The sequence below is a fragment of the Lacerta agilis genome, chromosome 6 (assembly GCF_009819535.1).
Source record: "Lacerta agilis isolate rLacAgi1 chromosome 6, rLacAgi1.pri, whole genome shotgun sequence".
NCBI classification, from domain to species: domain Eukaryota; kingdom Metazoa; phylum Chordata; class Lepidosauria; order Squamata; family Lacertidae; genus Lacerta; species Lacerta agilis.
In genome coordinates, this window is record NC_046317.1 from 1,318,602 (window position 1) to 1,329,604 (window position 11,003).

General features: G+C 41.3%; 1 protein-coding gene across 1 annotated transcript; it reads left to right on the forward strand.

The window, feature by feature from the left end:
- The first annotated feature begins 789 nt into the window (after positions 1 to 789).
- On the forward strand, positions 790 to 10,530 carry ARPC5 (actin related protein 2/3 complex subunit 5). The gene is made up of 4 exons (XM_033151173.1): positions 790 to 988; positions 4,377 to 4,449; positions 6,609 to 6,785; positions 9,153 to 10,530. Exons 1-4 carry the CDS (start codon positions 846 to 848, stop codon positions 9,213 to 9,215), a joined length of 456 nt encoding a protein of 151 aa, XP_033007064.1. The 5' UTR covers positions 790 to 845; the 3' UTR covers positions 9,216 to 10,530.
- The last annotated feature ends 473 nt before the right edge of the window (positions 10,531 to 11,003 follow it).

Sequence of the window (11,003 nt, forward strand, 5' to 3'; positions counted from 1 at the left end):
CGACTCAACAACAAAACTTTGATAAAGAACTTAAATTTGGGGGTATGCACTGGCTGTTGTTTTTAAAAACGATGCGTCCACCTCAAAACCTTAGGGATGCGGTGGAAGAGAAATCCGAATTAGAAGGGGAAAGTTGTACCACCAAAAAAAACAGAAGATACAAAAGTCTAACAATTTTGTTTTACGAGCACTGGCCTAACTAAGCAAAAATCAGAGCTAACCGCCCTCTCACTCCGAGCAGCCATGGGGCTTCTTTCAAGCCCAACAATCCCCCTGCTCACCAGCGAGGCGGCATTTGGGCCCCCGGCTAATCCCAGGCCCATCCGTTGCTATAGAAACCAGCCAAAGAACACGTGTCAGCCAATCTCTCTCAATTACCGCCCACAGCTTTACGCCCCACCCTGCCGCGCGCGCAGTTCTGCGCATGTGCTCGTTGACGTGGGGGGGGGGCGAGAGGGAAATGCCTGCTTTACGCATGCTCATTAGAATGGGTGGCGCGCGCATGCGCAAGGCCAGCGAGCATAAAAGACTTAAAACCCAGCGCTTCTTGTTGTTGTTTATTAATCAGAAGGGCTTGAAAGGTCACTCTCTCACACAAGCTTAAAAAAAAAGCGCAGGAGGAGAAATTACGTAACGGCGGTTAACCAGGTGTTGATTGCCCGCATGCGCAGAGCAGAGGAGAGGTGAGGGGGTGAAACCACCCGCGCATGCGTGGTGTCGGTTTTGGCTGCCGCTCCCTCCGTGACGCGAGTCCTTCCGCCGTCTGGAGGGGGCGGAGTCTCGCCTCTTGCTGCTGCTGCCGCCGCCGCCTTCCTTTGACAGAGCGAGTCAGGCGGGGCGCAGCCATGGCGAAGCACACGGTCTCCTCCGCGCGCTTCCGCCGGGTGGACGTGGACGAGTACGACGAGAACAAGTTCGTGGACGAGGAGGACGGCGGCGACGGCCAGGTGGGCCCCGACGAGGGCGAGGTGGACTCGTGCCTGAGGCAATATCCTTCGGCTCCCTCCGGTTCTCTGAGGGAACCAAAAAACAGAAGCTACCCGCGGGGTTCGGGGGGGGGGTCCTCTCTCCGTTCCCATGGAGGGCGGGCTGAGGAGGTTCCTCTCCTGGCGCTGGTTCTCTAATGGGAGGCCATTGGGCACCGTGACAGGCGCCGCGCCTCCCCTGCCATCTCCGTCCAGCCGCTTAGAACCACACAGCTGGATGGGACCTCCGGGGGTCATCTAGCCCAACCCCCTGCAGTGCTGGGATCTTTTCGCCCAACGTGGGCCTCGAACCCCCGGCTACTTGAGGTTCTACTGCTGTAGGCGAGGAGCAAGGATCGCCCTGCCTGCCGAGGCCCTTGGCTTCTCCGTCTTCCATCTCTTCCGCAAAGGAGGAGGAGGTGGGTGGGGCGGGGCAGAGAGAAAGGATGACAGGAGCCCTGACGGTGGCTGTGCTTCCCCCACCCCAGTATGGATACAGTTTTTGGGGGGAGGGGGCTTCTGCTACACCCGCAGCCGGTGCCTGCTTGATGGGAGCAGATCCTCACTCGAATTTAGTGGGCATTTAATTCCTCCCTTGTCCCGTCTGACTACTCCCTAAGTGGGGTTTGCGAACCCTTCTCCCTTTCACAGAATTGTAAAGGGACCCAAGGGGTCAACAACTCCCAGCAATGCAGGAATCTCAACTGAAGCATCCAGGACAGATGGCCATCCAACCTCTGCTTAAAAACCTCCATGGAACGAGATTCCACCACCACCTGATTGAATCCTCCACTGTTGAACAGCTCTTACTGTTCAGGTTAGGCTGAGAGACGATCTTGCTGGTTGGAAGAAAACCTTACTGTTTTCCGTGGGGCTTGCTCTTGTGTAACAGCATACAAGATTGCATCTTGGTTTTTACTTGGAAGTAGGGCCCACAGTTATGGGCTGGTTGTATTTGTCGCCCACATTTCACACAAATGCTTTGTAGGTGGGGTATAAAGGGAACCTAGCTGACATTTGAACGTTTAACATTTCAGACCCATTCTGTACAACTGCAAACAATTAAGATATGTGTAAGATATGCTTTAATCTGACAGAGGAGCATTGAGAGACCATTTTAAACCACACTGGCTTTGAGCATGAAGGCATCTCAATGTAGCCACTGTTTCAGCAGACTGTAATGTTGATGTTCACAGTCATGCTGTCCTGTAGTTCATGCTATTCCTCACAACATTTTTATGGAAGAAAAAAGAACTGTGGTGTAAAACAGAGAGTGATTTATGCAAGAACAAGTCAGTAAAGGCACTAACAGCTTTGGTTGAACATATATTTTAACTTTCCTCCACCTTCAATACACAAAGCTTTATCTTGCTTCCCTGCTGAACACACACACACACACACTACTCTGCTCCTCCTTCCTCAGGGTTCATTGCTCTTTTTTTCACAGGTCAAAAGTTAGGCCTGGAACTTTTTCTTGATTGACACACTATAATAATTTAATCATTTCGTGGATTTTTTTAATTCAAAAGTGTGTGAAAGGGTTTCATGGTTGCCAGCATTGTTGAAAACACACCTCTTCAATAATGTTAAAATTACTTGATCTATTTTCCAAGCTGTGAATTCATGTGTCTGCATAGCATAGTTGAATCTCATTTTTTAACATTCTCAAAAATGCCCCATATCATGATACTGTAAAGGTAAAGGGACCCTGACTGTTAGATCCAGTCATGGAGGACTCTGGGGTTGCGGCACTCATCTCGCTTTACTGGCCGAGGGAGCTGGCGTACAGTTTCCGGGTCATGACTAAGCCGCTTCTGGCGAACCAGAGCAGTGCATGGAAATGCCGTTTACCTTCCTGCTGGAGTGGTACCTATTTATCTACTTGCACTTTGATGTGCTTTCGAACTGCTAGGTTGGCAGGTCATGATACTGTAGTGTAGTACAATTTAATATTGAAAAATGAGATTGTTAATCAGCTAAAAATGTTTAACCATATTCAGTGGGTCTACTTGTTAAGAATTGCATTAGTCTATGGATAGCTTTAGTAAGACATAAGTGTTCATGGGGCAGATGTTCTATTTTTATTAGAACTTATTTTGTGATAAGCTTCAGGCATATCTGAAAAGGAAAAAAAGCTTAATGTAGTATAATCTGAATGGCTTAACACGGTAGAAGCTTTGCACATCTATAGGTGAAACTCGAAAAATTATCATATCATGGAAAGGTTCATTTCTTTCAGTAATTCAACTTAAAAGGTGAAACTAATATATGAGATAGACTCATGACATGCAAAGCGAAATATGTCAAGACTTTATTTGTTATAATTGTGATACTTATGGCGTACAGCTGATGAGAACCCCAGATTAACAATTTCAACTTTGGGGTTTTCATCAGCTGTACGCCATAATCATCACAATTATAACAAAATCTTGACATATCTCGCTTTGCATGTCATGAGTCTATCTCAGATATTAAACTCCAGTAGCTAATGAAAACAATTGTTTACATAAATGGACTTTTCCACGATATTCTAATTTTTCGAGTTTCACCAGTACTTTTATAAGTGCCTTTTCTTGCCGTTTGCCTGCACAGTCCTAAAGCATGCATTTGACAGTGTTACATCAAATTGAAGAACATGGGAGGAGGAGTCTGCAAAGCATTACAGCCTTCTAACTTCCTCCTGTCAGACTAAAACAGAACAGGAAGTACATGAATTCAGTAGGGTCTTTCCTTTTATGGAAACAGTTGCATCTAGTCAGTGATAATGCAACTGGTATTCAGTTCCATTTTGTAATCCTAAGCACACTCATTTGAGAACAAAGTACAACTTATTTCTGGGTGAATTTTCATAGGACCAGGAAATTAGTGATTTGTCTCATTTATAGAAGAAACAGATTCTAAGAATTATACTGTTTAAATGGGCTCCAGGAAGTAATCAAGAAAGGAACCCCACCCCCCATTTCCAAAACCACATTGGGTCTAATTAAAATACTGTTCTGCATTGTCAACAGGCTGGCTGTTTGTTTATATCTCTTGAGATGTGCTAATCTTTCTTTGCTTATTAGACATAGCATTCTCTAATCAACCACTAAGATTTTTCAGTCTGCTTGAGGCGCTGCTCTAAGCTCTGTGCTGCGTAGTGGGAAAGAGTAAGGTTTGAGTCAGAAAGTCCTCTCTTCAAATTTAACTTCAGCCATTTGCGAAGTGCCATTATACAAACTACTCAGCTTTGGTGCTGCTCTCTCCACCCCCAGCTGCATAAGATACTGAAAAACCTTACAGGGCTATTTTAAGGGTAATTGTGAATGTATCTGAAGCATTTTGAACTCTTGAAATGTGTTCTATAACTATTACTAGTTTTTGAACCCTCAAAGCTTGGTAAAAATTGTCTTGTCCTTAACTGCTGTTTACGGGGAACATGATGGCTGCATTACAGGCAGCTCTGAAAAATCCTCCAATCAACACCAAGAGTCAAGCCGTAAAGGTGAGTTAACAGGAGAATTATGGTATAATAGTGATTGAAGACTGCTCTTGTTTTTCAGAATATTTTAACCACATCTAAAAACACTGCTGAATTGCTGCTGTAACTCTCAAAAATTAATGGGCGTGTTTAAGTGTTATTACATTGGTGACTTCAGGATTGGATAACTGCAATACACTCTGTGGGGCTTCTATTAAGCTTGACCCAGAAACTGCAATTAATGCAGAATGCTGCAGTACAGTTGCTGTCAAAGAAGACTCTCTTGTCATACAACACCTCTGTTCAGATACCTGCACTGGTTGCTGATTTGTTACTGGGCTGAGTTCAGGGTGTTAGTATTGGAGTAGAAAGCCCTTAATGGCTTGAGACCAGCCTTACCTCACTGGTGCTCACTTGACTGCTTTGATCTGTGCACCTGGCACTGTTACAGGTGCCACATAATACTCTTTCTGCAATTGTAAGAAATCAATATTTTACTATGGCAGTACCTGTGCTTTGGAACTTTCTGTCTATTGACATCAGGCCATGTATTGTGTCTTAATTGATTGCTTAAAGATCATCCTATTTTTTCAGACCTGAACAGGCTGACAAAACGAAATGAATGAAGCCCTAGTCTGCATTCAGTGGTTCAAACATTGTGCAGATGGCTATAATGTTTAAAGTTCTTTTTAGAAGACAAAAGAGAAAATTAATTATAAAAGTAGAAATCCATTGTGTTCCTGTTGCTTTTTAAGTAAGGCATGGGAGACAGTTCCTGCAATGATAAATATATATTTATTTACATTTTTAATCCTACTTCTGTTTAATTCTAAACAGTGGTTTAGCATTCTATGAACAAGCAAGCCTTGGGCTCATCAGCTCCTCATCTCCAGTGCAGCTATGTGGAGGAGACTGAAAGCTTTTGCTTTCAGTTTGTTGTTATGTCCAAAGCGTGGTTACTCTAATCTAGGTTTAGGGTGGGGGGAAACAACACCAAACAATGGATTTGGAAGTTGTATTGTTTCCCTAAACTTTAGTTAAATTCAACCATGGTTTCAGCTTTGGACATAACAATAAACTGTGGTTCATTGAAAAATACAGTGAAAGTGTCTGATTACATAACTGTGCTGAACTTTGGGTAGTGCACAGTAGTTTAGTGTTATGTCCAAACCAGGTCACTCTTTTTTTTTATAAATATTTTATTAAATTTTCCAAAATAGAAACGAAAAGAAAAAGAAAACCATTGCTCATTATACCTTACAATAGACATTATACATCACTGTAAAAATATAAAAGAAAACAAAAAGACAAAAACAGTAGGAATAAAGAGAAAAAGAAAAAAAAGAAAAAAAGGAAAATATTATCTTATCTATATCTTATCTTATTTTGTATCTAATGGACCTCCTCCACCCTTTCTTCAGCGTTCCATTCTAATATACTGTAGTAACTTTGTAACTATTACCTTACAGTTACCTAAAATCATTCTAATCTAATAGTCCTCTAGAGAGGTCAAACCAGGTCACTCTAATTAGAACTTGTTGAACTGTTTTTGCCAAAGCAAGACAAAAGCATAAAGTGAGAAATGCAACTTAGACCTTGCAGAATGATCTGGGTCTGGTGTACCAATGAAGGGAACTGGGTATGAAATGGCATAGAACAGGAGTGTCCAATAGTTTGATTGTGATGTACCAGTCGATCACGGGGTGCCCCGGTCGATCTTGGCTCATCCTCCCCACAGAAAAGCTCAACTACTTTGACGCCAGTTTTTTATAGTGGGAGTAGATCACAGTCTCTTGGAAGTTGGACACCCCGGCATAGAACTTTTATTTGAGCTTGCCTCTTTTGAAAATTGCCATCTGCAGCTAGTTAATCTTTTGCCATTTCAGATAAAACAGAAGTATTCCTAAGGTCTTATTAATTCTATATTAGAACTAATTTATTTCTGCAACATAGTTGCAGACACAGTCATAATAGTCATGTAAGTCTAGTAGCTTAGAACTTGTTGATTTTTTTATGGTCATTAGAACCTTTCTTAATAGTATAAACTGCACTGGTCAAACCAAGTGCATGTTTGCTCAGAAGAAAATCAGCTGAGTTCAGTTGGACATGCTTCCAAGTAAGTGAGCACAGGATTGCAGTGTTCATGGTTCTTTTTCTGTTTGTCTTTTTCAATTTTTCTCCAGGATCGTGCAGAAAGTATTGTCCTGAAGGTTCTCATCTCTTTCAAAGCCAATGATATTGAAAAGGCAGTACAGTCTTTGGATAAGAGTGGAGTTGATCTCTTAATGAAATACATCTACAAGGGTTTTGAGAGCCCATCTGACAACAGCAGTGCTGTTTTACTACAGTGGCATGAAAAGGTATGGTGGCTTGGAATCATTCCTTTCTTGGGGTCTCTGAGTTGTGTGCTATTTTTTCTCCCTTTGCACTTCTCAATAAAGCATAGGCAAGAAGGGAGGAAAGGGTAACAGAGCCCCATGCATCCCAAAGGATATAGCATACTTGAAAGAGTTATTTAGATAGACTAAAAAAAACTGGAACTTTATCTTAGAAAAGAAGTGTCAGGTGAGTTGGGGAACACCGCAGAAGTAAAATGATGAATGGGCTGGAAAAAACAATACTAGAATTAACCCAATGGAATGAGCATACACAAATTTTAATATTAGCAAACAATTCATTTTCCAAACTTACTACACAATTTAACTCGTTGACTAATGTATTTTTCTAAAAACTTGACTGTGTCTTTGGCAATGAGAGATTAATCATGAAAGATAGGAATTGCCTGTGACAATCATGTTGCTTAAGGCATGCATCCTTTTACCTTAATTAACTGCTGGAAACCAACAAAACCAAATATATTTCCTTAGAGTTGATTCTCACTTCCATATTTATCACTTGATGATCACAAGATCTACGGATGACTTGTGTGTGAATGTAAGTCCTTGTACAGATGGAGAGAAACATCCAGCTGTATGATGGGACTTCTTCCATCCCTGCTAGAGCTCTCTACACTCCTCCAAATCTGCTCTGGAAGGTTTCCCAATTCTTTGGAGTAGTCATTGGGGGTGCATTAGGAGTTGCAAGGGAAAGGGGGACTCTGTTCTGCTAATGGTATCTGTTCTGCTGGAGGACGACACCATTGGATTTCCCCCAGAGCTTCCACATGTCCTGATGCTTCATAATTTATTATTTTATTATTTATTCAACTTATACACCGCCCTATACCCGGAGTTCTCAGGGTGGTTCACAACAAGACAATAACATATAAAACCAAACCAAAAGCATCTCAAACTTGAAAAGTTTGCCGTGGCGTTGGTTGACACATTCATCTATCAGTCATCAGTACTTGAGTAATCAAATGAAGTGAGTTGTATGCATATTTAAAAAGCTAAGGGTGGTATTTAGCTAAGCCTTGCTTGGAGTAGACCCACTGAAATTGGTGGATCTGCTCTGAGTAAAACTTCATTGAATACTAAATACATTGTACCTTTTCATGTGTTGCTAGACACCTAATAGAAACACTACTTTTATGCTTCTGTGGACCGTAGGGATGATTTGGATTGGAGTAATGTTCCTCAGAGAAAAATTGGGCACCCACCTATGACATCTTCAGTAAAGCAAAATAAATATTTCTATTCATTTACTGACTATGATTGTGTGCCATAGAAATAATGACTGTTGTCATCAAAATTTGTAATTGCCCAGTGAACTGAGATAATTTAATATACATTAAAATGAGTTTTAGTTGAGGAAATACAGGTGAAACTTGAAAAATTAGAATATTGTGGAAAGGTCCATTTATGTAAGCAATTATTTTCATTAGCTACTGGAGTTTAATATATGAGATAGACTCATTGTTAGCAAACGTCCCGCCCGGGGCAAGTTGTAAGACTGAACCCCCAGGCAGGGACGAAGCCTGAGTGCATTCCTGGCTACTCGAGTCCAGTGGCACATTGATATGTGATTGTTCCCCAGTGTGAAGAACAACACACACAAGCCATTAAGGCTAAACTATTTTATTGTAGATAAGATGCAGAGTGTGTCTCTGCTTGCCAGCTCAGTAAGTCAGAGCTGTGCATAATGCATCTAGTATCTCTCTTGAGCCAGAACTGAAAGTGAAAGTAAAGATATCACATGGTTGAGAGAAAGATAAAACAGCTGTCTTTCTCATGGGAAAAACACAAATCATATCAGCCTCGCTGCTGCTTTTGCAGCAGGGTCTGTACCAATATCCTAACACTCATGACATGCAAAGCGAGATATGTCAAGCCTTTATTTGTTATAATTGTGATTCTTATGGCGTACAGCTGATGAGAACCCCAAATTAACAATTTCAACTTTGGGGTTTTCATCAGCTGGACACCATAATCATCACAATTATAACAAACAAAGGCTTGACATATCTCACTTTGCATGTCATGAGTCTATCTCATATATTAGTTTCACCTTTTAAATTGAATTACTGAAAGAAAAGAACCTTTCCACGATATTCTAATTTTTCGAGTTTCACCTGTATATGTGAACATGGTTCTGTGAATGGTTTGTATCTTAATTCAAACTAGTGTACTTCCCTGGTCTTTTTTGTGTTCCCAGTTCAATAAACTGATGTTTCTAATTTCTTGTGCCTCTTTGAGATAGCCACATGAAACATGCTAGTAGATGTCTGCTTAGTTAGATGTGTCTTCAGTGAGTGCTTTAACTTCCTCTTCCTTGTTGTCCGTTTTCAGGCTCTTGCTGCTGGAGGTGTAGGATCCATTGTTCGTGTCTTAACTGCCAGGAAAACAGTTTAAGTCCAGCAAAAATTGCTCCTTCTACCATGGGTGTGGGAAATGCTCATACAAAGACCAAAACAACCAAATGCCATCACCGCCCTGTGGGTAGCATCTCTCTTTCTTTCAGCTTGCCTTCTTGCTTTTCATATCTGTGGCATAATATACATATCAGACTTCTTTTGTTAAATGTTGGATAATTCTATAAGTGCAATTTTTTTTTCTAAAATGAGTATCTGGTACTCACAAAGCATTTCAGTGACACATGTACAAGTGTTTGCATAGGATAATTTCAAAAAATCATGACAATATACAGCCTTCCTTCCCCATTTTTGGCCAGAAACTCTGAGCAGATGGTGGGGATTGAGGTCAGTTTTAAATTCTTTAGCTGTTTGGGCAGCATTCCATGTAAACTGCGTTGATACGGGACAGCTTACAAATAACAAACTGGACTTTACATTTTCTAGTCAATGTCTAACTTTACAGCAGTTGGCAAGGATCTGTCGAGTCAAGTTGCTCATTGCTGGGTTTTCATAAGTGCCCTGCACTTTTCTTTGCAAACCTTTTTACATGAGGAATCCACAAGTGGAGAATGTCATTGTTTCTGTGATAATCCACCAAGCAAAGGGAACAGGGAAAACATTTTGGAACTCTGCATAATAGCAGCTGCCTCTGAATAACCTAACAAGTGTACACTGAAGTAAGGGCAGAATTACACATTGCACTTGACGTGGGACTGCTGCCAACAATAAGGTCTTCATGTCAAGTTTCCTTCTCCCCGTAACTTTTAGAGTCTCTTGACACATGCCCTGATGTCATGTGTTTCCCTGTCTTCATCACATCATTGCCTGCTATTGGAATGAAAATTTGGCATAAGATCAGGACATGGGAAAAGTATCCTATACTGCCGAGGTCGGGGGGACAAAACATGAGAGTGCCTATTTTGGTGTTAGCCTCATATCAAATCTAATGTATAGTTTTATTCTAAGTTGCAAGCGTTTCTTGATCAGTGTTCAGCTAGTGGGACCTAGAAAATCTTAACCTCTATTCCTAATATGGTTATGTTCCATGTTGTATTAAGGGAGAAAGTACTGACCAATAAAAAAGTGCTTAAAAAAAAAAGACTTTCTAGGAGATCATTTGCATTCCAGACCTGGAAACAGCTTGAATGTGAATGGCTTAGGAGCAAAGTTGACCAGTGTGTTTAGTTTATACTTAATGCCAGTTTTGTATCACAAAACTGGAAAGGAATTATAAAATGCTGCTCATTTTTATACCTGCTTTTTTTTGTAAAATGAGAAATCGAAAATAAAATGGTCACTGCTAAATATTTTAATATTCAAGTGTAATTTTGTTGTCTGTTGTTAATCCACATTTAGATGGGAGGTGATAATAAATGAGCATCTAAGAATAAAGTTGTTTATCAACTCCAAAAATAAGCACAAGCACTATATAAATGCTTTTAAATAAGTACAGTTGCTGTGCAATCCTGTGATCAAGCCTTAGACTAGAGAGCCAGTGTGGTGTAGTGGTTTAGAGCGGTAGACTCGTTATCTGGGGAACTGGGTTCGCGTCTCCGCTCCTCCACATGCAGCTGCTGGGTGACCTTGGGCTAGTCACACTTCTCTGAAGTCTCTCAGCCCCACTCACCTCACAGAGTGTTTGTTGGAGGGGAGAAAGGGAAAGGAGAATGTTAGCCGCTTTGAGACTCCTTCGGGTAGTGAAAAGCGGGATATCAAATCCAAACTCTTCTTCTTCTTCTTAGACTACAATCCTATGCACAGTTAACTGGAAGTCAGCCACATTGAA

Coding starts and splice junctions, on each gene's coding strand:
- ARPC5 (XM_033151173.1), top strand. CDS start 846: ATGGCGAAGCACACGGTCTCCTCCGCGCGCTTCCGCCGGGTGGACGTG. Junction 989..4,376: donor GTGGACTCGTGCCTGAGGCA/ATATCCTTCGGC, acceptor ACTGCTGTTTAC/GGGGAACATGATGGCTGCAT. Junction 6,786..9,152: donor TACTACAGTGGCATGAAAAG/GTATGGTGGCTT, acceptor GTCCGTTTTCAG/GCTCTTGCTGCTGGAGGTGT.